Source organism: Lottia gigantea (genome assembly GCF_000327385.1).
Source record: "Lottia gigantea unplaced genomic scaffold LOTGIsca_38, whole genome shotgun sequence".
Classification (NCBI taxonomy): Eukaryota; Metazoa; Mollusca; class Gastropoda; family Lottiidae; genus Lottia; species Lottia gigantea.
Genome location: NW_008709295.1, coordinates 1,483,141 through 1,509,798, shown reverse-complemented (window position 1 = coordinate 1,509,798; position 26,658 = coordinate 1,483,141). Strand labels below are relative to the sequence as shown.

General features: G+C 34.8%; 4 protein-coding genes across 4 annotated transcripts; all 4 read left to right on the top strand.

Annotated features, from left to right (window-relative positions):
• Positions 1-1,839: 1,839 nt before the first annotated feature.
• Positions 1,840-3,285, top strand: LOTGIDRAFT_163171 (hypothetical protein; the record flags this gene model as incomplete). The annotated part of the gene is made up of 2 exons (XM_009059234.1): positions 1,840-2,473; positions 2,708-3,285. 2 exons carry the CDS (start codon positions 1,840-1,842, stop codon positions 3,283-3,285), a joined length of 1,212 nt encoding a protein of 403 aa, XP_009057482.1.
• A 9,710-nt stretch (positions 3,286-12,995) lies between these two features.
• LOTGIDRAFT_163170 (hypothetical protein) lies at positions 12,996-18,996 on the top strand (the record flags this gene model as incomplete). The annotated part of the gene is made up of 2 exons (XM_009059233.1): positions 12,996-13,500; positions 18,914-18,996. The coding sequence occupies 2 exons, from the start codon at positions 12,996-12,998 to the stop codon at positions 18,994-18,996; spliced, it is 588 nt and encodes a 195-aa protein (XP_009057481.1).
• A 3,668-nt stretch (positions 18,997-22,664) lies between these two features.
• LOTGIDRAFT_163169 (hypothetical protein) lies at positions 22,665-23,435 on the top strand (the record flags this gene model as incomplete). Its single annotated transcript, XM_009059232.1, has 1 exon — positions 22,665-23,435. The coding sequence occupies one exon, from the start codon at positions 22,665-22,667 to the stop codon at positions 23,433-23,435; it is 771 nt and encodes a 256-aa protein (XP_009057480.1).
• Positions 23,436-24,437: 1,002 nt separating this feature from the next.
• Positions 24,438-25,964, top strand: LOTGIDRAFT_163168 (hypothetical protein; the record flags this gene model as incomplete). Its single annotated transcript, XM_009059231.1, has 2 exons — positions 24,438-24,606; positions 24,694-25,964. 2 exons carry the CDS (start codon positions 24,438-24,440, stop codon positions 25,962-25,964), a joined length of 1,440 nt encoding a protein of 479 aa, XP_009057479.1.
• Between the last annotated feature and the right edge of the window lie 694 nt (positions 25,965-26,658).

Genomic DNA, 26,658 nt, shown 5'->3' with positions numbered 1-26,658 from the left:
CCGGTTCTACAGGCAATTGAAAATCGCGATTTTTAACTTTGAAGAGCTCTGTCACGTGACCTAATTTACATACGTGAAAATTTCTCTTATTTCCTTATTACACACAATCTATTCTTTCAAATGATATATAACACTTGGCATTTTGATTGAAATTGCGCTTTTTAGAATTTGAAAATTTTGTATTGACTTCTGTGCCTGAGGACGACGGGGGAAACACGTCGAAACGTTGCATAAAAATTTAACCAGTGATTGTTGTTCTATAAAGCTGTGTCTATATATCGTACTCACAATTGCTATATGCCATTCAAAGACTTCTATAGTAACTGTGCGTAATTTCAACGGTTTCTTTAATCCACCCACAGTCACCGTTGCCTTTTAAAACTTTTAAATACGAATATCTCATGATCAAATCATTGTAAACACTTGAAATTTTGAACATTATTTGACATTGTACACATTATTACAGACAACAAAAAATTTATGCAGTGGGCGTGGCAAATCCGGGTTACTTTTACCTTTACCTTAAATAATTCAAATCGTTATAACTCGCAAAGTTTGCATTTGTCACCATCGAAGTTTTAAATAAAACTAAAACACTATTTGGGACAATAATTGAAAGAGTTAAATTTTGTTTGGGCCTTTTACTTTAAAAAAGGGAATAGGTTTTACAATTTAACAAATGTTGATATTTTGGCCATTAGCATGCATGACCTTGGTCTTTACAAGGTCAAAGGTTATTGATCTACGATGTCCATTCATACTTTTATCTTTGATGACCGACATAGATTTTCGCCTTTACAGACGTCCCAAAACAGGAATTTTCAACACTTTTAAAGCTTATATTTCTTTTATTTGACCTTTGTTGACCTCTTGACCGTAACACAAGTTATAGTATCTGACAAAACCTTTCCAAAAATAATTCCATTTTTGTTGTGCGATTTGTTTTTTTCACTTTACAGCTATTTGAAAATTCGACTTTTTACTACCGAATGTTAACACCTTTTAGTACCGAATGGTATCAAATCCATGCGTCTTTTCACTACCGAACGTTAAACGGCTTAAACGATTTTTTTTACTATTGAATGTTTACATGCTTTTCTTTCCGTTAAGATATCTCATTTTGACTTTAAAATGCAACGTGTTATCGATGTATCAGGTTGGATGCGCACTGCTTCGGTACCGTTATAACGGTTCTAGTTTTAATTGTAATTGTAACGTTAATTTAATGACAAATGCTTATCTATAAATGCTTATCTATAAAAACGTTGAAAATTATTTTGTTTTATTTCTGGTGCGTGCAACACTAAAGTTTAAATGGTGGCTGGAGTGGGATTGCTTTAGAATAGATTTGATTAATTTATGGACTACCCTCTGAGTAGTTTAGAGTATTTACAGCAGGCTGTGTCACAGTTAAGTTCATCATATGAAAGAGATGTAACTGCTCTGGAGAGAAGAATACAGCAGTACAGAAATACAAGATTGAATGTGTCTCCTGCAAGTGATATTGAATTAGTTTCTTCTACCTCAAGAGGGTCATGTACGCCTACACTATTTTCAGAAACAGCAAGTACACCACTTAGTACACAGAGCAGCAATCATAGCATGTTTGGTACAACAATAAATCAGAGAGCAACCTCAACTCCTGCTTTCCGATTGTTTGATCCTAATCCAACATTTAGTAGACCTGCTTGTACTCGAGCTGAGGGCGATTAAGTCAGGAGTACAGTTGCAGAAAGTAGTAGATCTCATGGGGAAGTCCCACCTAGGTCATCTAGGGTTAGTTTTGATGTTCCTGCTGAGAGAACGTATACTCGAAGTAGATAAGCTAAGCCTGTTGCTATGCCACCTAAATTTGATGGTGAGGGCAGTTTAGTGGATTATATGGTTCAGTTTGAAGTGACTGCAGAAATATATAAATGGAATAAAAATGGGAAAGCAAAATTTCTTGCAATTAGTTTAGGTGGAAAGGCCAGGGATATTTTTGGCACGCTTCGAGCTGATGATGTACGTAACTATGATTGTTTAGTTAAAGCACTACGACAGAAATTTGATCCTCCTGAACTAGCAGAAATGTATAAGGTCCAGCTGCGGGAAAGGCGTCGTAAGGCTGGTGAAAATTTACCAGATTTTGCTTCCTGCATACGAATGATTGTTAAGAAGGCTTATCCAACGAGCAGCGATTTTATTAAAGAGGAAATGGCCAAAGATCATTTCGTTCAATATTTTGGCAATGGGCAAATGCGCATGCTAGTAAGCCAGGCACGCCCACGTGATTTGAACTCAGCACTTCACCATGCCATGGAACTGGAAGCTATCAAATGTTCGGATCCGGATACCCGAACAGCTTATGTAACTAATGTCAAGGACAAACTGGCAAAGAAGTCGACAGATTTAGGGAATAAAGAAATGAAGGTGTTAATAATGGCACTTTCGGAAGAAATTAAGTTGTTGAAGCAGAAAGTTGAGACAAAAGGTAATGAGTCAAAACAGGATGAAATTAAGAAGACAATTGATATTGGGAATAAAAGAAGTTCAGTTGATAGACCATGAAGAAACAACTTTAGTGAAGTTACATGTTTCAATTGTTTGGAACTTGGGCATTATGCAAACATGTGCCCTTCCCCTCGGAGGAGTAGCTACTCCAAAGATGATAATCAAGGGAGACAAAGTTCAGAAATCAATAGTAAATCAGATTCTCATATTCCAGAGCGAACAGTGAATTCTCTGAATCCTAATTCCTCTGGTCTTTTTGTGGAAGGGCTTGTTGAAGGTGATTTCACAGAAATGTTGATAGACACCGGGGCTGGATTGTCTATGTTATCCATTGATTGTTATAAATCGATGGCAAATCCTCCACCCTTGATGCCTGTAACATGCAGGTTGTTTCAAGTGGATGGCACACCTTTACAAGTTATTGGTCGAACTCTTTTCAATTTTGAAATAGGAGGGATGAAATTCAAATATCCTTTTGCAGTCTTGAATATGGCGACTTCAGCTATTCTTGGATTTGACTTTCTTACAGATGAAAATGTTATTCTTAATATTGCTCAACGTGAAGTGTATGTAGATGGTTATATTATTGAATGCTATACCAAAGGTGCTTTTGGTGTTTGTAGAGTTAAAGTCGAAGAAGATATTGTTTTATTGCCTGGATATGAGCAAGTTGTAAATGCCAGAATTGATTCTGGAGATAAGTCCTTTGGAAGAACTGACAGCATAATTGAGCCTCTGAAAGATGTTGCCACTAATGCTCCTTTAGTTGGTTGTAGTTTAGTGAAGGCTTAGGTGAATGGTGAGGTTCCTGTTAGATTAATGAATCACTCAGATGAATTGAAAACATATAGCAAAAGCACAACGGTTGCCTTAATTCAAGTTGGTTGTTAAAACTAATCGTACAGATAAAGATAAATCAATTCAAATAATAAAAGATTTGATGCAGAATAGCGAATTAACAGATAAGCAGAGACAAGATGCAGAGAAGTTAATTAATAAAAATTTAGATGTTTTCGCAAAGGATGAAGATGATTTAGGTAGGACTAATGTAGTCATCAAACTGATACCGGCGGTGAGAGACCTGTACTCCAACCTCCAAGGCGGTTGCCCTATGCATCAAGGGAAGAGGTTAGGAAACATCTTGTCGAAATGAGTCGTAGAGATTTGATAGAACCTTCATCTGGTGCCTGGTCTTCACCTATAGTTCTTGTCAAGAAGAAAAATGGTTCTACAAGAATTTGTATTGAGTATAGGCGACTTAATGAAGTAACAGCAAAAGATGCCTACCCACTACCTCGTATTGACGAATCAATAGATTGCCTCTCAGGATCATGTTTATTTTCTTGCCTCGATCTCCAATCTGGATTTTTCCAGGTTGAGTTGAATGAAAAGGATCGCCAGAAAACTGCCTTTTCAACACTTTATGGCATGTTTCAATTTGAAGTGATGCCCATGGGCCTCACAAACAGTCCTGCTACATTTGAGAGATTGATGGAGATAGTGCTATCTGGTCTTCATTGGGAAATATGTCTCATTTACTTGGACGATGTTATTGTCTTTTTGAGAAGTTTTGAGGAACATATTTCAAGACTTTCAGAAGTATTTTATCGATTTCGTTTAGCCAAATTGAAGCTGAAAGTAAGTAAGTGTCATTTATTCAGGACTGAAGTCCTATATTTAGGCCATAAGATCAACAAAGATTGAGTGACCACTGATCCAGCAAAGGTTTCGGCTGTATCAGACTGGAAAACCCCAACCTGTACCAGAGAAGTCCGAAGTTTTCTGGGATTAGCCTCTTATTATAGGCGTTTTGTGAAGGATTTTGCACACATTGCAGAACCTCTTCACCGCCTTACAGATAAAGGAGCTAAATTTCAATGGACCGACAAATGTCAACTGTTCTTTGAGAAAATCAAATCCAGTCTAGTTTATTCACCTATTCTAGTACATCCTGATCCATCGAAAGAATTTATACTTGATACTGATGCCAGTGATGAAGGTTTGGGAGCAGTTCTATCCCAAGTATGTGATGATGGAATTGAACGTGTCATTACATATGGGAGTAAAGCTCTTATTGTACAACACGTAAGGAGTTGTTAGCTGTAGTAGTGTTTCTTCAACATTTTAGGCCCTATCTATATGGCCAAAAATTTACCCTGCGAACTGACCATGCTTCTCTTAGGTGGATTTAAGGTTTAAAGATCCTCAAGGACAATTAGCAAGGTGGTTGCAAATACTGTCAGAGTTCCAATTCCAGGTAGTTCATAGACCTGGTAAATTACATGGTAATGCTGACGGATTATCCCGAAAGCATTGTCACATGTGCAATTGCTTTTCAAACAACACTGAGAAAAATGTTGATAGGAGTGTATTACTCCTTCAAATTATACCAAATAGTGAACAGATTTCTAAAGCCCAAAAGGAAGATAGGGTTTTGAACGAGGTTCGAAGTTAGATATCCAACAACCGTCCATGTTGGGATGAAGTGGCTGGTAAATCACCAGAACTGAAAGCACTTTGGTCACAATTTAAAGTTCTTTCCATAAGAGAAGACGTTCTTGTTCGGAAGTGGATAAGGTTATCTGATGATGATAGAGACGCTAGATTTAAACTAGTTGTACCAAAGTCTCTTCGAGAGAAGGTACTAAAATCTTGTCATGATGAAGCTACAGGAGGTCATCTTGGCTGTGACAATACTTACTCAAAAAGTAAGTCAGGCTTATTATTGGCCCTGGCTTCGTTATGATGTTAGGCACTGGGTGAAAACTTGTGAGTCATGTGCGAGGCGGAAACCTCAACGAAATGGTCCACAGGCTCCACTTTTACCGACTGTTTGTGGTTACCCTATGGTGAGGATTGCCATCGACATCATGGGTCCTCTACCAGAAACCTATGATGGTAATAAGTATGTGGTGGTAATTCAAGATTACTTTTCAAAATGGGTTGAAGCTATTGCCGTTTCTAATATGCAAGCTGGTACTATTGCATCTGCATTATTGTGCATGGTTTTGAGGTTTGGTATACCGGGAAGTATTCACTCAGACCAAGGCTCACAGTTTGAGTCGGAATTATTTTCCGAATTGTGTAAGCTACTACTCCCTACTATCCTGCGAGTGATGGTCAAGTTGAAGATACAATAGAACCTTGCAAAGTATGTTAAGTCATTATGTTGAAGATTTTCAACGAGATTGGGATCTACATCTTGATGTTGTTTGTTTTGTGAACATGATTCCACTGGTTTCTCTCCCGATGTGATGATGCTGGGACGCGAAGTTGATCTCCCTGTGAATATCATTGTAGGAAGACCTCCAGGAAGTTTGTTCACACCAATCGAGTATGTGAATAATCTCATCAGAAGAATGGACAATGTGTATGAGTCTTGTAGAGATCATCTCTCAGTCAGTGCTAATAGGGCCAAGAAACGTTATGACCAACATTGTCTACAGAATCATTTTGAAATTGGAACAGTAGTCTGGGTTTTTATACCTAGAAAAAGAATAGGGATTTCATCTAAACTGCAACAGTTTTGGAGAGGTCCATATATAGTGAAGAGTAAACCATCTGACTTAATTTATATGGTTCAAACACACAGCAAATAAAGAGGTTAATGATAAAGATGATGTGCGATATCCGAAATTATTACCAAGTGTAATTGTAACCAGATGTAATAGATTAACAGAATCTACTCATACTATAACTGACTCAACAGGCTCACAGATAATTTATAGATTGGTTCCTCGTTATGCACAAGAAATCGCCAACTTTGATAGAAATGGGCATCTTCAAGGATATCAGACCATCCTACATAATCTTTGTGTCCCTAATGATCAACCAAGTCCACCACCCATCTAAGTAGCTTAGGAAAAGAGATTGCGCGAGTATAAATTATGAATTACTGTGTGTTTCTTTCGCGTGTAAGTGCTAGTGCCAGTGTAAAAATAAAAAGTTACAAAGTCTGTAACATGTGTTTCATTTTGTGAATATATCATTTTTGGAATTCTTCAATTTTTGGATGCGTATAAGTGTGAATCCACAGAACATATAAGAATTGTACAACAGACTGTTACTTGTGTTTCTTTATTTTATTGATCATTACTTATCTGTATAGTGTCGATGCTTATCTATAAAAACGTTGAAAATTATTTTGTTTTGTTTCCTTAAACTCTGGTGCGTGCAACAGACCTATATAGTCAACAATTACGCATTTACTCCCTTGTGTGATACTCCAATTCACTACACACCGTTTGTTAATTCTCTGAGACTTTCGAATATACTTTTCGCTCTGAGAATTGACCTTAAAGGGGAAACACGATATTGAAGGTATTGACAAAATAATAACAGATAAGCCCTTCTGTTTATTCTACTACCACTACAGAATCATTTATCATAATATGAAATTAAAGGTATTTACAAAAACAACAGATGAAAGTTCAATACCAGAAGATATGATAAATTGATATAAACCACCATCAAGTAACGCGACAGTTAGAGGAAGGGAGGACAACCCTAAGACAGGTGCTGTCGGGCTTGAATTGGGTGGAGTTGATATACAACGTCATCAAGTAACGCGACAGTTAACCAATGACGGGTAAGATTCTCCAGAAGGGAGGACAACCTAAGACAGGTGCTGTCGGGCTGGATTGTAGAATTACTACTAAAGGGGCATTAAGTTCAATACCTAATTGGAGGTGATCATAAATAAGAAAAATATGGTTTTGTTGACTTTATAGGTTTAATATGGACTCTCAGTCAATCATCTCATAAACATTAAATTTGGAGAGAGATTTCCAATGTTTGATCATTTTAAACTGTTGAATTTCTTATCTGTAGTGATAAAATTTCATACACCCTTCTTAATTCTCTGAGACTTTCGAATATACTTTTCGCTCTGAGAATTAACCTTAAAGGGGAAAACATGAAATTGAAGGTGTTGAATATCCCTTCTGTTTATTCTACAAGACTTTCGAATACCTAATTGGAGGTGGTAATAGATGAATTAATCACAGAAAGAAAAAAATATGGTTTTGTATGACTTTATAGGTTAACATGGACACTCACTCAATCATCTTATAAACATTTAATTTGGAGAAACATTTCCAATGTTTGATCATTTTGCATTGTTGAATTTCTTTTTCAGTTGTTCCCATGATTTCCTTCTACAGAAAGAATAATTGATAGAAAAACACATTCCATAACCCTTATTCCATCAAAATAGCTTTCTTGTTTCAACATAAACTAGTGTCCAAAAGAAACGATACCAACTTATTTTCAAAATTATTTTTTACTAAGTGAATTGTCTAATATGAAAACATGCCAATTCGTATTGCACATCCCAAACACAGCATAGTCGATAAAAATACCGGGAACACGTGATCACGGGGCTGCGCACGCATCACTATCACCAGGTTGATGCAGCGGTTACGTCAGACAGGTCAGACGTCAGACAGGCCCAGGAGTGGAAGACCACGAGTAACCACGCCCCGTGAAGATCGTTACATCCGGGTATTACACCTGAGGAACCGCACCGTAACAGCGATGTCCGCGGCGGCTACAGCACTGGGACACAGGATCAGTCGACAGACCGTCTACAGGAGACTACGGCAATATGGTATCCGGCCACGTCATCCCTACCGCGGACCGCTCCTGACGCCTCGACACCGGAACAACAGACTGATCTGGGCCAGGCGAGTTCGACGTTGGCAACGGCGGGACTGGGCACGTGTTATGTTCTCTGATGAGAGCAGATTCCCCATCTTCAAGAACGATGGACGGCAGCTTGTATACCGACGATTTGGTGAACGTTTGGCGCCTAACTGTATCCAACAGGTCCGGCCGTTTAGAGGTGGAGGGTTAATGGTTTGGGGTGGCATATGTGGTGACGTCAAAACGAGGCTTGTCGCAATTCGTGGAAACCTGAATGCACAGCGTTATATTGATGACATCCTACGGCCTGTTGTGGTGCCCTTTATTCAGCAACAGCCTCGTGGACTCCTTTTCCAACATGACAATGCAAGGCCACACACAGCAAGATTGACACAGAACTTCCTTGCCAACGCCAACGTACAGGTTTTGCCATGGCCCGCATGTTCACCGGACATGAATCCCATCGAGCACTTATGGGACCACCTCGATCGGCAAATCCGACTTCGCCGTGTGCCTCCAGTCAACGTCCAGGACTTGGAACGATGTCTCCTTGAGGAATGGCAACGCATCACTCCCAACGTCATCAGACGTTTGACGTCATCAGTCCGTAGGCGTGTTCTGGCATGTATTGATGCTCACGGTGGACATACCCGCTACTGACTTGACTTTGTGACGTGTGGTGTGACATTTCCCGTTGTTTCTGTGATCAGTGCTCTAACGAAATGTTCTTTTTTCGACCCCACCCATCTTTAAAGGCTTGTCATATTGGTTGTACAGATTTTATTGAAATGAAATTTTTGTACAGATGTTGTGAAAGGATTTCTCAACACCAATCCTAAACTTCTGCATTGTTTAGTTTTTCTTTTATGTCGTTGCAAACAGGTGGTATCGTTTCTTTTGGACACTAGTTTATATATTAAACATACATAAGCAGTCCACGCTTTATGTTTACAAAAATTAATTGTGGTCTGAAATAAAAAAAAATTTCCAAAGAAGAGTTACCTCGCTTTAATAAAGTGAAGGAAGTGTTGATAAAAAACCAGACCACATCTATCAAAAATTTTAAAAGTATTGCCTTTTTTGTTTTCTAATCTTTTATTTCGCATTTCTCTTATATGTTTTAATTCTTTCAACTCGTTAGATCTTTTCACTGCATCGCTTATATTTACTACAGATCCAAGAGCTTGCGCTTCTGAGGAAATGAGGGATTTGTTGTTTGAGACAAAGTTGGCTTCTTTTGGGATGAGAGATGATAGAGCTGAGAAGAAACCATCTCCTTCGAATTTGTGTTGTTCGTGTTTTAAAATTAAACTCATTCTGTTTTTAAATGAGTTAATTTGAAGATATTGTAGGCCAGGGGCGTTTGGGGGTTGGTAAACGGGTACCTCTATAGGCTCCGGATTTATTAACCGCGTGTCTGTTGGGGTTGTTTGTTTGGTGGGCTTGCGGGCGCCACAGGCAAAAGAGTAGTATAAGAGTATATAGATAGGGGGCGGTTTTTATAATTTATAGAAAGTGCCCCCTATCTATATACTCTTATACTACTTACGCTAATCAAAATGGCGGCTTGATTGAATTTGAATTACATTTCTGATGATATGCATATATGTTTATGGGCGTAGCTTTGAAAAGTAGAGTTGAAAAACCGACTTTGGCTCATTTTAATTTAAATAACATTTCTGATGATATGCATATATGTTTATGGGCGTAGCTTTGAAAAGTAAAGAGTAGAAAAACCGACTTTGAAGGCCATTTTTGCAAAAACTGGATATGATGCAAAACTTCTGAAAACACATTTGCGATTATCAACATGACAATTTTTCCCCGTATAAATTTCAGATCGATTGACACACTAAACGTTTTGGTACGGTGCTAAAGGGAGTTTGCTATTATAACTTGCAAAACATATCGCAAATTTGCATAATTTAAAGTGCCAAAGTATGACGTTACGTTTATGTAATACAATGCAGAAATTCGTATGCAAATCGAGCCGTAAATACAAACTACAGTGTTGTCCGTAGGTATTCATAGTTGTACACATTTGCGCATGTCCGGTTTTGCAAAACTCTGCCTTTTACATTTAAAATCTAATGATCAACGAAAACAATGCAGGGTGTTCGTTACTGCAAAAAAAAAAATAAGAATATTTTTTCGAATAACGAAAACAAATAGTCATTTGAAAAACAAAGCAGTGCGTCCACTAGAAAGAACGCACTGCAACTAGAACCGTGGACGGTGTACATGCAGTGCGTATTCTAGGAGATATATCGGTGAAATGTTGCATTGAGTCACAGTGAGATTTCGTACTGTAAAAAATCGATAACCGTTCGGTAGTGAAAAGACGAATGAATTTGATACTATTTGGTACTAAATTGGCTCTAGAGCCAGAAGTTAACGATGTACAACAAAAATGGTAACATCTTTGGATAGATCTTGCCAAGGGGAACAACTTTTGTCCTGGTCAAAAGGTCAACAAAGGTTAAATAAAAGAGATATGAGATATAATTGCTGTTTTCGAACGTCTGTAAAAGCGGAAGTAATTGTCGGACATCAAAGATCAAAGTATCAATGGACATCCAAGTAAAAGGTCAAAGAATAACATTTTGTAAATTATAAAACCCATTCCTTTTTTGAAATATTAAACCCAGAAAACCGTGTTTTTATTAGGAACTGACCAAGGTGGGGTACTATTTTGAAGCAAAGGTTGAAGGTTGACAAATAAATACTTTGCGAATTATGTAAGATTTCAATCAGGTTAGGTAAATGTGAATCTAACCCGGATATCTTATATATCATATACTGGAAAGCTCAAGATCTCAGCATTATGAATCCGAAAGAATTATTGCTCTACCTCTAATAGGGCACATGTTAGAACACTTTAAAGATGCAGACTCAACTTTCAGTGACACCCATACAACCGGAGTCACGTGTTGTACATAAAAAGATTAACATCATGTAAAAGCTGAAGACAATAGTAATTATTAATGTAAATATCAACGTCATCCGAGGCCAAGTTCCTTTGGTAGAAGCGTTCAAAGTTTTAAGGAAATTGCAACATTCCCTTTAATGTGATTTTGACACCATCAAATACCATATAAATTGAAACCATTTATTAAGTGCATTAAGGACAGTCTTTATCACCATGGTCAATATAAAGGTCATCAAAGGTCAAGATCATGAGTTATAAGCCTTCAAACTTTGAAAAAAAACATCAGGTCGTACAAACAAGGCAAAACCGAAAATCACAATTATGCTTCCTACGCATTGTAGACAAACATTATACGTATCGTATGACACAAAAGTTACGCAAATCGGATGAAAAATGGCCTCTGAAGAGCAATTTCTGCAAAATGAGCCAAACCAAAATGGCGGCAGAAATGTTACTTCCGGTGCGAATTCTTTTAGTTTAATAAGTTTGTATTAAGGCTGGTAAAATAATGCATATATTATTTTTGACATAACTCAATTTCACCGGAAGTGATACCACCGAAAGTACTCACATCGAAGAAAAAAAAACTAGAACTGTTCTAATAACAGTACTGATGCAGGGCGGGTTATGACATTCAGGTACATACGAAGATGGTCTATTACATTGATGTAAATACTTTTATGCATCTCTAAATGCAAATATCCAAAAGTGCCTGGAGTTTAAAGTATATTGACTAGGAATAAAAGAATATTTGTCAATTAAAAAAGACCAAGTTTAATGAAATCCGGATAAGAAATAAGAAATTTGGTAATGCGCATGCGCACAACAAAAATTCAATATTTCCATCAAATTTAGAATTGGATTATACACATACATACCAAGTTTGGTGAAATTCGGATAAGAAATAAGAGAGTTGGTAATGCGCATGCGCACAACAAAAATTCAATATTTCCATCAAATTTAGAACTGGATTATACACATACATACCAAGTTTGGTGAAATTCGGATAAGACATAAGAGAGTTGGTAATGCGCATGCGCACAACAAAAATTCAATATTTCCATCAAATTTAGAATATGATTATACACATATATACCAACTTTGGTGAAATTCGGATAAGAAATAAGAAAGTTGGTAATGCGCATGCGCACAACAAAAATTCATTATTTCTATCAAATTTAGATATGGATTATACACATACATACCAAGTTTGATGAAAATCGGAAAAGAAATAAGAAAATTGGTAATGCGCATGCGCACAACAAAAATTCAATATTTCCATCAAATTTAGAATTGGATTATACACATACATACCATTTTTGATGAAATTCGGACAAGAAATAAGAAAGTAGGTAATACGCATGCGCACAACAAAAATTCAATATTTCTATCAAATTTGGAATTGGATTATACACATACATACCAATTGTAACTACCAGATTACAGAATTCTATGTCTTAATTTTTGACTACCTATATTTCGTAATCCATATTTTAGGCGCAACTAAACTCCTGACTTCCGGTGAACCCCAATGGACATGTGCTCAAATTCTTACCGAAGCCTCAAATTGTTAAAAAAAAGACCGCTGATAGCGGTTATCAGTGTGTTTTTTCAGTTTATAATGTTTGTTAAAACTCATTAGAAGATGTTTGTGAATAAACTTTTGTACAACAATACGCAGTTTTTAACGTATTGACAGTTTTTTAACAGACTATCTTCAAGTAAGCGATTACATGGTCATGCAGCGAGAATTGGATGCCGAGAAGTGAGTGTCTGAAGCTGATATATAGTTAAAGTGACTAGTTGTGTTAGTGACAATACAGGTGAGTAAAAAATAGTAAGATGGGGCATAAACATTTCCTAGAAAAGTTAACTGAAAGTTATAATTTGCTCAGGAATAAAGACACATTTGCTGATATCGACCACAAATATGAGGAATATATGTGTGAATGGAAAAGGTATGTGGAGGACCACAATACATATTTGGAATCTGCAGAAAGTGAGAGTAGGCCTATGGATACTAGCATTATTAGAGGTGATTCATTGTGCTGAACTTGAAAAACATGTTGAAAATTGGAGAAAAAGTATGGAACAGAAATCCAAAAATGCAGCTCCATCACTTTTTGGAAGTGTCAGTGTGAAAAGCAGTGTCAGTAGCACACGATCTAGTCTGAAGAAAGAGAAAGAAAAATTTGCTTTGGCAGAATTGAATATACAGAAAATAAGAAGACAGCAAGACATTTCAAAGAGAATTCAGGAGTTAGAGATGGAAAGAGAGATGATAATGGCTGAGAGCAAGTTGGAAGAGGCAAGAGTCGCTGTAGAGACTTTGGTTGTAGAGAATGATGAAAAAGATATTAACATTGATAAATCTGTTGCCCCACCCCACCAATTTGAATTTTATAGCCCAGAAGCTTTACCCAAATTGTCGTATAGTAGGCCTAGGCCTATTACTGCTGTAACGCAACTCAATAATATTACTAATGATAATTCAACTGCTTTGATGGAAAGATTATGCCAAGTGATGTCAACTCCTAAGTTGGAGTATTTGACTTTTGACGGAAGCCCCAAAAAGTACACCTCATACGTACACAATTTTGAGGAGTGTTTAAAAAAAAAATAATGCAGATGAATCTAGACGTTTACAACTGTTAATCCAGCATTGTTCAGGGGAGGCAAGGCAAAGTGTTGTGTTAATTTACCCCCTGGTGTCGGCTATAAAACAGCCAGATTAACATTGTATGAAAATTTTGGTCGTCCTCATATTATTGCAAAAGATTATATCGAATCTCTAAAATCGTTGCCTATGTTACGTAATGCTGATAGTAAAAGCTTATTAGAATTTACTAGACATTTAGAAATAGCTCATAGGACATTATGTGGTATGGGGGATGATTATCGCTCTGAAGTAGATCATGCAACTACCTTATTACTTTTAAATAGCAAGTTACCTTTATTTCTTAAGGCAAAGTGGACCGAAAAGGCAGGTCGTTTAATTAGTCAGTGTTGCAAGCCAAAATTTATTGATTTTGTAGACTTTATTAGAGAAAGGGCTAATCTTGTAAATAATGAATTTGGTGATAACTTAAGTTCTAGTTATTCAAAAGAAAATAGGTTTGATAATGCCAAGAAATTTGTAGGCAATGCTAAAAGACCTGTTACAACTTTAGCTACTGGAATTCAGAAAACTGATTCTTCTTATAGCATTAAATGTGAATTATGTTCTGAACCTCATCCTTTATGGAGATGCCCGTCCTTTAAATCTAAGTCAAATTCTGATAGAGCTAAAATAGTATTTGATAAACAACTTTGCATTAAATGACTTACAAAGAGTCATAGAATTAGGCAATGTCCTAAAAGTAATTTTAAGTGTTTGTCAAAGGATTGTGGTAAAGATCACAATACCTTGTTACATGCTGTTGACTTTAAATCAGTAAGTAGGTCAAGTGACAGATCAGCAAGTCAAATATTATCCCTAGTACTACTACAGCTGCTGGGGCTGGTGTCAAAAGAGTATGTCTGGGTATAGTTCCAGTTAAGATATCTGTAGGAAATAGTAAGAGTATTAGTACATATGCTTTGTTGGATATAGGTTCTGAATTATGTTTGATCTTAGAAAGTTTAGTTGAAAATATTAGTTATTATAGTGATATTGATAAATTAACATTAACTGGTATTACAGGTTCTGCTGAAGTTAAAAGTAGAAGTGTTCTTGTTACAGTGAAGTCGTTAGATGAACAGACAGTTGTTGTAATAGATGGTGCAAGACAATTTAGTTAGAAATTAGGATTAAGGGTCTTGATATTGGGTATTCTTCTGTTCTTATTCTGATCTGAAATTAGAAAAAATATAGTATAGTATCTGTTATGTACTGATTGTTTTTAGTTTACTATGAACAATATTATCATTTAAGTTCTTATTATTTGAATATGCAACTATCATTTTCTGCTTATAGACATGGGGGAATTTCTCTTGAAGGCTCTTATAGTGGGCATGAACTATCTTGCTTGCTCGATTGCTGGTTCTATTAAACGGGACAACAAAGGATGCTATGCCTACATTATGAATATTTAGTCCTATAGGTCTTGCTGTATTCAATGTCTCAATCCAATGGGCTTCCCTAGATTGACGGAATTTGGTAGTTCCATCTTCGGGCAAGTCAATTTCTATACGCTCAATTGGGATTGGGGTGAAATCGTCTATTGAATGGTCGTCGAGGTTGAAATGATTAGAAACAGGCTTGTCTTTCTTTAATTTGATGTCTGACCTATGAGCATTAAAGCGAGTTCGTAAATTATTCTTAGTTTCGCCTACATATTGTTTGGGGCATTTCTTGCATGAAATTAAATATATTACATTCGAATGTTCTCATGTTAGATGTTCCTGGATCGGGTACCTTTTATTCGTAGAGTTGCTTACAAAATAATGAGTTTCTGATATAAAGGGACATGTTTTGCATCTACTGGACAAACATGGAGCACTTCTTAAACCTGGAGGTACTTCGGCATAAAGTCTGTTTTTAGCTGCTATCTGTGCTAAGGTGGAATTTTTTATGTTTCGTAAAAATCGTTTAGAGTACCCACGCTCTTTCAGTTTTGAGAAAACAATCGTACAGGCTTTGTTGAAATCAGAAGATCTTGTACAAATTCGATGAAATCGTTAAACTTGTGACTTAATTATACCAAAAAAGGTATGTTTTGGGTGAAAGGAGCTCTTGTGCAAGAGTTGATGAGTATCAGTTTCTTCGAAATACACTTTAATATCCAGTTTATTTGTTTCTACTATGGAATCTCCCTTAAAGACTGTGGTATCGAGAAAGTCTATGCTTTTGTCACTTACGTTTGCGGTTAGTTTGATAGAAGGATGGTGGTTGTTGAGAATTTCAAAGAATTCCCAAAACTGTTTGATAGAATAAGTCCAAACCTTAAAAATGTCATCCAAAAAGCGTCCATAAAAAAGTGGGTCAAATGGACAGAGGGGCAACACCTCACGTTCCCACTCTGCCATGAAAAGGTTTGCGTACGTATGATGTAAATCCTATTAGCCCCTATTTCAAGAAAATGGTTTAAAGAAAATTTATCTATAAAATTCCGGAAGTGAAAATTTCAACTTTAGAAGCAAATGACGTCAAAACCGGAAGTGCTAGAAAAATTTTAAAAACATAATTTTGTTCGCTATTAAAATGTCTAACTACTTGCAAATTTTCAGATCGATTGAAATAAATTTGTAGAAGTTGAAAAAACCGCTAAAATTAAAACAAACAAATTCAGCGACAAAAGTTAAAATCTTACATTTTTTAAAGAGATATCCTTTAGCTACTACTAAAAAGTAACAGACAAAACAAAACTTTCGATGAAAAAATGATTCAGAATTGAAGTAGTAATTCGAAAGTCATAATGACTGGCTACGTCCTGCGTCATTAGGTTAGGTAAAAATGCGCCATTTTACATTTAAACAACAACGACACGCATTTTATGACAGATAATGATGTCAGTTATTGTGTGACATAATGCAGTTTTGGCTGGGCACTCTGACCAGAATCGGGAAAAAAAACTAGAACCGTGGACGGTGCTCCTGCAGTGCGTGTTCTAGGTGATATATCGCACTTGATATTTTGATCAAAATTGCGCGTTTTAAAAATTGAAAATTTTGTACTGACTTCTATCGTAACTGTGCGTAAATTCACGGTGTCTATTATTCACCGACAGTCACCTTTGTTGTAATAGATGGTGCAAGAACAGTCAGTAATTTACCTATTTCAAAGTCATGTGTACCCACATGGTCAGATGTCAAAAAATGGCCTCATTTAAGTGATTTACCCTTTGAAGAATTAGATAATCTAGAGGTTGGTCTGATTATTGGTGTAAGAGAAAGGCCACATTTGTTTGTTCCAACTGAGAGTAGGGTTGGTAAAATTGATGAACCAGTTGCATTGAAATATAGTTTAGGGTGGATGATATTGGGTCCTGTTTGTGATGATGTAAACAGTAGTAGTTTCTCTGTGAATTTTGTAGGCAGAAATCAAGCTACAGAAAATGACGAGTTGAAAGTTTGCCTGAGAAGACTATGGTCTACTGATTTTGGTGATATTGGTGACAACAAAGTGTGTTTGTCAATTGAAGATAGAAGAGCTTTAGATATAAAAAACAACTTAAAATTTTATTTCTGTCGAGGTTGACAGCCAGTTTAATCTAATAAGCCGATTTATCTAATATTAACCCCATGTTAAGTGAATGGAGTTTTGAATTTGCATGTAAGACATGCATGTTATATATCACTGGAAAGCTCAAAATCTCTACATTACACAATCGAAAGAATTATTGCCATATCTGTATTAGGGACCGAGATATAGCACTTAAAAGGCTCAAAATGGTCCATATTTAGACCCCTGTAAATAGGTATCTGACCCCAAAGGTCAAAAGGTCATCAGATAGACAAGGTCACAAATTATCATCACAGAAAATATGAAGGTCATCAAAGGTGAAGGTCATGAGATATGCGCCTTCAAACTTTGAAAAAAACAATCCGGTCGTACAAAAAGTCAAAACCGACAATCAAAATTATGCTTCCTATCATTTGTAGACAAACATTAAACAGATCGTTTGACACAAAGTCACGCAAATCGGATTAAAAATTGATTCTGGGAATCGATTTGTGCAAAAATGAGGCAAACCAATATGGCGGCAAACATGTTACTCCCGGTACGAATTTTTTTAGTTTAAAAAGTTTGTATTAAGGCTGGTAATATAATGCATATGTTACTTTTGACATAACCAATTCCACCGGAAGTGATGAAAATTTTTTGAATATGTGCTTTTATTCCACTTTGCTGGCGGTCTACACCAGGTAAGTTTCAAGTCAATCCGCCAAATAACAACCTAAATAATATTTTTCAATTAATTTCGGCAAAAAAAGTATGCAATGAATTTTCGAAAATCGAAATTGTTTAACTGCTATCATTTGCCCTTTGTTACAAGGAATACAATAAAAGAAACCCGATCAAAATCGGTTGATAAACATGCCCTCTAGAGGACATTTTCCGTTTGTTGCTAATGTCGCTTCATGTTGCTCGAGAAATTTTCGTTTTACATTCATTGCACAATTCTCCACAGGTTAGAAAACATGGTGAAATCCGTTTTGCCGTGCCCGTTGTCGTTTCCGAGAACTAAGCTCCCGGGATGAAGAAAAAAAAAGTAACAGTTTGAAAACAATGCAGGGCGTAGAACCGTTATAACGGTACCGAAGCAGTGTGCATCCAACCTGATACATCGATAAAACGTTGCATTTTAAAGTCACAATGGGATTTCTTACCGGAAAGAAAAGCATGTAAACATTCAATAGTAAAAAAAATCCTTGAAACCGTTCGATAGTAAAAGGACGCATGAATTTGATACCATTCGGTACTAAAAGTTGTTAACATTCGGTAGTAAAAAGTCGAATTTTCAAATAGCTGTAAAGTTAAAAGGTCAATTCGCACAATAAAAAATGAAAATATGTTTGGAAAGGTCTCATCAAGTACAATAACTTGTGTTATGATCAAGAGGTCAACAAAGGTCAAATAGAAGAGATATAAGCCTTAAAAGTGTTGAAAATTGCTGTTTTGGGACGTCTGTTAAAGCGGGCGGAAATATATGTCGGACATCAAAGATAAAATGACCTTTGACCTTGTAAAGACCAAGGCCATGCATGTAAATGGTCAAAATATCAAAATTTTATATATTGTAAAACCTATTCCCATCAAAATGTAACTCTATCACATTTTTTTCCAAATAGTGATTTATTTTTATGTGAAATTTCGATGGTGACAAATGTAAACTTTGCGAGTTATAACAATTTGAAATATTTCAGGTAAAGGTAAAAGTAACCCGGATTTGCCACGCGTATTTCAAAAATATTTTTTATTTGACCGTAACAAAAGTTATTGTGCTTGACGAGACCTTTCCAAAAATATTTTCATTTTTGTTGTGCGATTTGTACTTTTAACTTTACAGCTAAATTCGACTTTCTACTACCGAATGTTAACACCTTTTAGTACCGAATGTCATCAAATTCATGCGTCTCTTCACTACCGAACGTTAAACGGTTTAAACGATTTTTTTAATATTGAATGTTTACATGCTTTTCTTTCCGGTAAGAAATCCTATTATGAATTTAAAATGCAACGTTTCACCGATGTATCAGGTTGGATGCGCACGGTGGGTTCGTTTTGCCACATTGCCCAACATGCCGCATCGTGCCCAACTGCACAAAAACGTCTTTTAAAACGGAACTAAAGGTTTCTGATAAAATCCGGTATGGCCAGTTGTTTCACATGAAACGGAATATTTTAATCTGTTTTATTTTATAATTTGGACCTGATAGGTAAATCGAAACTATAGTTAAAAAATGGTAAAATCTGGAATAAAATAAATACCAAGTAAAAACGATCAGAAAATGAAATGAAATGAATGGAGATTTACGTCCTTCTTTTCTGCACCATGTGGGCTAATGAAGACGGGCAACGCCATGCAGGGTGCGATGAGGGATATTTTGCCAGGACAGCGGCATTAGCCTGCTCTTTTTCGATTTCCAAACTGTCGAGGGATCTTTAACGTGCACAGCCGGGGCCTCGGTTTAGTGTCTCATCCGAACGACTAGACGCTTTTTCCATGTCAGTCCCTCTAACCTGCATCACTGACAGGGGGAAACCGGGTTGAAAAATCCGAAGGTATTATCTCGACCTATGCCGTGATTGAACCCTGGACCTTCAGGTTAAAAATGAAATGAAATGAATGGAGTTTTTAATAGAGTAATTAAGTCATTATTGATCAGTGGTGGCGACAGCCTCTTGGAACTGGGATGCAAATATGGGGAAGACTGATTAATGGGGGGACAACTGATTCACTGATCTAGTCGGTAAACAGTCGTTTAGCGGTAGGTGTAAACTTCCTAATTTCTTCAAACTGTCAGAATTGGGTTAGTAAAGACCTAAAATTCGAAAGTTAAGTGTGGAAGGTAATAGAATACTAATTGATAAATAAATCATATGAATTGATTGCCAAAATTATAATACTTTAGCTTACAAAAATTACTGTTCACGAAAAAAAAATAAGTCGTTTTTAAACTATCTATTTGTTGACGAATAAAGTCTTTGAATGGCATTTAGCAATTGTGAGTACGATGTATAGACACAGCTTTATGGAACAACAATCACTGGTTAAAGTTTTATGCAACGTTTCGACGTGTTTCCCCCGTCGTCCTCAGGCACATAATGAGAAGAAGTGATGGGCAAACTATATATACATTAATGCTTATTATTAAGAACACACAAGAGATAAATGGTTTATTGATACATTACATTAAATTTTAACAGGTACAATAAGAGGTATATAATTCTTAAAATAACATACAGGCTGATTAAGTAAAATAATTGAAATAAAGTAAAGGAATTAAAAAAGATTAACTGAAGATTAAATAAACAACTATTGCTAGTATTGGAGTCTTTTATTAATAGAAATTACATTGTTCATATAACTAACTATGCTTAAAGTTGGAATTGTTTATTAAATACATTTATGAATATGAATAATTACAAGTTGATAAGTTTATCATATGCATGCGATAAACGAACACCTTCATCTCCGTTAAGGTCAGGCTGATATCTTCTGATGTGGATAGCTTCATGAAGTCTCCTGGTTTTATCTATGTGCTTATTGATTGTCAGTATGTTGGTGTTGTCAAAGTTGACTTTATGTCCTGTTTTCCTTCCCATAGCACGATGTTCAGCCACAACGGTTGTTCCTTCATTGCCGGGCTTGTCTTGATGGTCTTTAAGCGACACAGTGAAACAATCTAACGAGTTGAAAGAATTAGAGCTAATAAGAGAACTTCGAAACAGGAGATTAGAAGAAAGGAAAGGAAAAGGTTTTAAAGTTATAGGATAAAAACGATTGTCGCTCACGCTCCACAAACAAATTTCGGTTCAGGAGATATACAAAAATCATTGGGTTCTCTTCCTGGACTTCCATGGGCGAAATATCCCGGAGAAAAACATCTTCCCGGTCATAATTACACCGGTCCAGGTACTAGGTTAGATCTGCGATTAGACGAAAACGATAAACCCAAACCAGGGGAAGAACCAGTCAATAGAGTTGACGCCGCTGCGCTTAAACACGACATACTATACAGAAACAAAGACATAAACTTCAGTCACAAAGCAGACAGACAAATGATAATCGAACTTGAAAATATTTCAAATCCAACTTTCAAAGAGAGAATTCAAAGGGCTCTAATCATAAAACTGTTAAAAGCAAAGATGAAATTAGGCAAAGGATTAGCGGATGAAATTCACAAAGAATTTAGAAAAACTAAAAACTTTTTAAAAGTCAAAGTGTTTGAAAAAAGATGAAATATGGTCAGCTAATTTAATTCATATGCCAGTCGAAAGAGGATTTAAATATTGCTTAACAGTTATAGATTTGTATACGAGATATGCTTGGGTTATTCCTTTGAAAAAACAAGACGGGATTATCAGTCAAACACGCATTGGAAACGATTATGAAACAATCTAACCGACATCCAGAAAAACTGTGGGTAGATAAAGGAAGTGAATTTTTTAACAAAAATATGAAATCTCTGGGATTTGAAATTTACAGTACGCATAACGAAGGTAAAGCTGTAGTAATAGAAAGATTTAACAGGACTCTAAAAAATAAATTATTTAAAAAGTTCACGGAATTGAAATCTCAAAAATGGCATAAAATATTACCAGAGGTTGTAGATGAATACAATAACAAAATTCATTCATCTATAGGTGTCACACCAACACAAGCCACCAACAATCCAAATATTATAACGTCAATTAACGCGCAACATAACTATGAAAATGAAATAAAGAATTTAAATATCAAACCCAAATTTAAAGTCGGAGATCGAGTTCGTATTTTTAAATATAAAAGCAAATTCGAAAAAGGTTACGTTGGATACTGGACGAACGAAATATTCATCGTTGATAAAGTATACAACACATCACCTAGAAGATTAAGAGATGTAGACAAGCATTTACGCTTTCTTAAATTTAAATTTAAATGCAAATTTATGTTCAAAATATTATCGAATGTGTTTGATCAGAATGTAATACAATTTTTTTCAAACACAAACTACGTATATATTTCAACAATACTTCTAAAAAAAAACGACTTTTAAAAATGAATGAATTTCTCGATAAATATGGAACCGATACAACCACAAACTTTCAACTTATGAGATGGGCGAATGAGTTAAATATATCACCGTTTTATTATTGTATGAGAGATGAAATAAATGATCTGAAATATAAGAAAGGTAAATTTTACGCTATAACAAATATACATACTTCCGATCAAAAAGGAGTTCATCATTCTGCTTTGTACAAAGACTCTGACTTATATTTCTTCGATTCTTATGGATTAGAACCCACTGAAGAGATAATGCAATTGACTAATAAACCAATCAAATGTTCTTCCTTTCAAATTCAATTACCGGGACAAAAGTTTTGTGGTCAGCTTTCACTTTGGGTTTTATATCAGTTGAGTTTAGGAAAACAGTTCGAAGAAATTGTAATAAATTCAACTCAATAAAAATGGCGAACAAGTTTGGATTAGGTTCTTTATCTTTAGAAACTAAAAAACCTAACACTACAGCGTGGATAAATAAAGCGAAACCTTACTTTGTGGATCAAATCGGAGACACTCTTCAAGGTGATTTAGATATTGACAATTTCAAAGTAACTAATTTAAAGTCTCCGGAAAACGATAATGACGCGGTTCACAAGAAATATTTATGGGAACAAATAAATTTAATTGAAGTAAATAAAAACCATTTAGAAGATAAAATAAGTAATGTGAAAAGATTCTTCAAACGTCAACTATATAATAAAAATTTTGTTAATGATACTAAACTACAAAAAGAGGTAAAAGGTTTAATAAGTTTTATTCAAGAACAATTGGTCAACGTAGTGAACAAAACTGAGTTACAAAATTTAATTTCATTAATATCTAAATTAAAGGATAAGATTGCAAAACAAAAATTAGACATTCAACAATTAATAGATAACATTCCAGATGAAAATGAAGATACGTTTCAACAGGAATTAAATGCTCTAGAAACTAAACTTAACAATGAATTACAAAAAGAACTAAGAAATATTAAACAACAAATACAAAACATAGATGATAGCGAAATCAAAACCTATATTCAACAACAAATACAAAATATTGATGATAGTGAAATTAAAACCTATATTCAACAACAAATACAGAACATTGATGATAGTGTTTTTCAAAAACAGTTAACAACTATTAATAACCTAGTTTTGAAACCGGACAAAAATATAGTCGCATTAGAAAAATAATTCAAGCAAGAAAATAAATCATATTATTTTACTCTTCCATTTGGAAGTTTGAGTGATAAAGATGCTTCTGTTACTGATAATATTGATAGATCAAAAGAGTATGAATATAAAAAATATGAATTTACAGCAAATATTAGAGTATATTCTCCAAATTTAACCTTCCCCTTTAAAATATTTAATTCTCAATTTGTTTTTTTTTTGAAAAAAATGTTATTGAAATTTTTTTTCCTATACAGGTAAAAGTTGATTCAATATTTTTCACACAAGGATCACCATCATCTAATAAATTTAACGTTCGTAAAGTTCTTCAGTTTATCAATGGTAGAGTCAATGTAGAAACTAAAGAATATGAAAGTAACGACGAAAATAACAAGGTTGATCACTTATATGAAATTAAAACGAGGAAAATATATAGATAGGTTTAGAATGTTAATCATACCAGATAAAAAAAATGATATTTTTACATTAGATGAATTTAATATGATATTGGAAACGGAAAGTCCACCATCAGTAAGTATTATTAGAAATCCAGAACCAAAAAAGTAGAAGGATTGCCAATCACTTATCAGTTTTTACGAGTAACAGACTTTGAATACATAAAACTATATTTTGTTAATAAGTTATTCATTCGAAAATTCCTCTTCAACTGATTTATTTACCTCAATCGATATTCATAAAAGTCAACAAGATAATGAATTTATAATATTTTCATCAATAATTGAACGTAATGGTAGCATAGAAGTTATAGGTATATATACCTGTAGATGTATGATAAAATTCAATATCGAAAAACCAAAATTTTCAGTTCATCTGAATAAGATTAATGATTCGAAAGAACAAATATCGTTTGTTACTGTAGAAGTTTATATTTACAAACCTGAAATAATTATAACAGACAAAAAATAGTCCCTGGTGGAACTCTTATTGGGCATCCTATTGTAGATATTAAACATTTCCATCTTTTGCTTTATCAGAAATTCATTTAATTTAATTACCTAAAAAATGGAACTCGAAAGTATACAGCAATATATGATAGACAAACAAAACGAACTAAAAGAAAAACTGAAACAATTCAACAAATGTAGACAAACATGGAGTAGAATCGATTCTGTTTTCAAAACATTAAGTACAGTTTTAACAGTAGGGATAACGGTTGCAACAGCCGTAACCGGTGGATTAATGCTTCCAATAATTGTCCCAACTGTATTAGCCGTGTTCACTGCCGTTCAAACTTCATCTTGTGGATTTATTACTTAAGGTTTTACATCAAAAAAGAAAGCTTATTATAAAAAGAAAACAGAAATGTTAAATACATATCTTAATAAATTATTCATTTTTTTCGAAAGATCGAGAGAAGATAAGAACATAATCATTGAAGAATTAGAAGAATTCAATGAAATTTTAGATAAATTTGATGTAGAAATATCATCAATAAAAGTTAAAAATAGTTGCTTAAAAAATATGAATAAAATTGGAATTTTAGACGATGAAAAATTCATATCAAATGAACTTTTTTCCAATGTTATTAAGCTTATCACTGATGAATTTTTAACATTTAAAGGGCAAATTGAATTAGATGGAGAGATAATTCAAGATGGAGGACACAAACAATACATGCAATTTGTAGGCTTTAATGCCAAAACTTTTCGCAATTTCTTCGCAACAGTGGATGTAAACTCAGATGCTTCTGATTGGTATTTCACAGGAAAAATGATTTTACGTAAAAACAATTTCAAAGAAATAAAAAGATCAAAAAAGGGTAGTGGTGTTACCCTACTCAAAAAGATAAATGAATATAGCGGTATAAATTGTTTTATACCGAGCGATAGATACTGCGTTAATCGTGTTTTAAACGAAGACTACAAGAGAGAATTTCAAGATTTCATCAACAGTTTTTCAAAACCAAGCAGAAAAGGAGTTATGACAACTGCTAGAATCTGTGAATTCAATAAAAAATTTAATACTAATTTTCAAATTTATATGCCCAAACATAGACATTTTCAACCAAAGAAAGTATCCGAGGAATTAGATTGGGTATTTTACTTACATAAATCACATTTCTGTCTCATTAGAAGAAATAACAAAACCTTAGGCATTTCAGAAATAGAAGATAATTACGATGAAAACGTATGGAGTACTTGTAGAGATGATAATGCGATAACGCAAGTTTCACCTCTAAAACTAAACGTTTTTCCAACCATTCACGATGATTGTTTATACGCATGGGATTGCGAAACCTATAACGAAAATAAAGCCATACCTTATTCTTGCACGTTAATTAATTTAGAAAAACTAAGAAAAATGTTAGACAGAATAAATAATCTCTTTCCAGATTTAAAGCCGACAGATCCCATTCCAGAAGAATTTTATAATAAATTAATGAATATAGTAGAAATATTTGTAGGTACAGATTGTATCGATCAAATGTTACAACGTTTAGGAAAAATAGATCAAAAAAGAATAACATTAATTGCTCATTACGGTAGCGGTTTTGATAACTGGATCATGATCAAAAACGAAAAAAACTAACACAATACCCTTTAAAAACAGCCAGAGGAATTCTGTCTCTACCTTTTACTAATTCATTCACCGATGAAGATTTACAGAAAAAATGGAAAAGAAAGAAAGAAATAAAGGGTAAAGTGGGAACGTGAGGTGTTGCCCCTCTGTCCATTTGACCCACTTTTTTACGGACGCTTTTTGGATGACATTTTTATGGTTTGGACTTATTCTATCGAACAGTTTTGGGAATTCTTTGAAATTCTCAACAACCACCATCCTTCTATCAAACTAACCGCAAACGTGAGTGACAAAAGCATAGACTTTCTCGATACCACAGTCTTTAAGGGAGATTCCATAGCAGAAACAAATAAACTGGATATTAAAGTGTATTTCAAAGAAACTGATACTCATCAACTCTTGCACAAGAGCTCCTTTCACCCAAAACATACCTTTTCTGGTATAATTAAGTCACAAGTTTTACGATTTCATCGAATTTGTACAAGATTGTATAATCAAAATCTAATCCAATATTCCTATAATCCTCAATTGATCAAAGATATGACTCAACTAATTAAGAAATCAAAAATAATCCTAATCCTCAACTGATCAAAGATATGACATGATTCACTCAATAATTTTTAGAAAATCAAAAACCTGTATTAACTGACTACTATATAAATCGCAAATTCAATGTCATTTCATAACCATTCCTCGACACTTG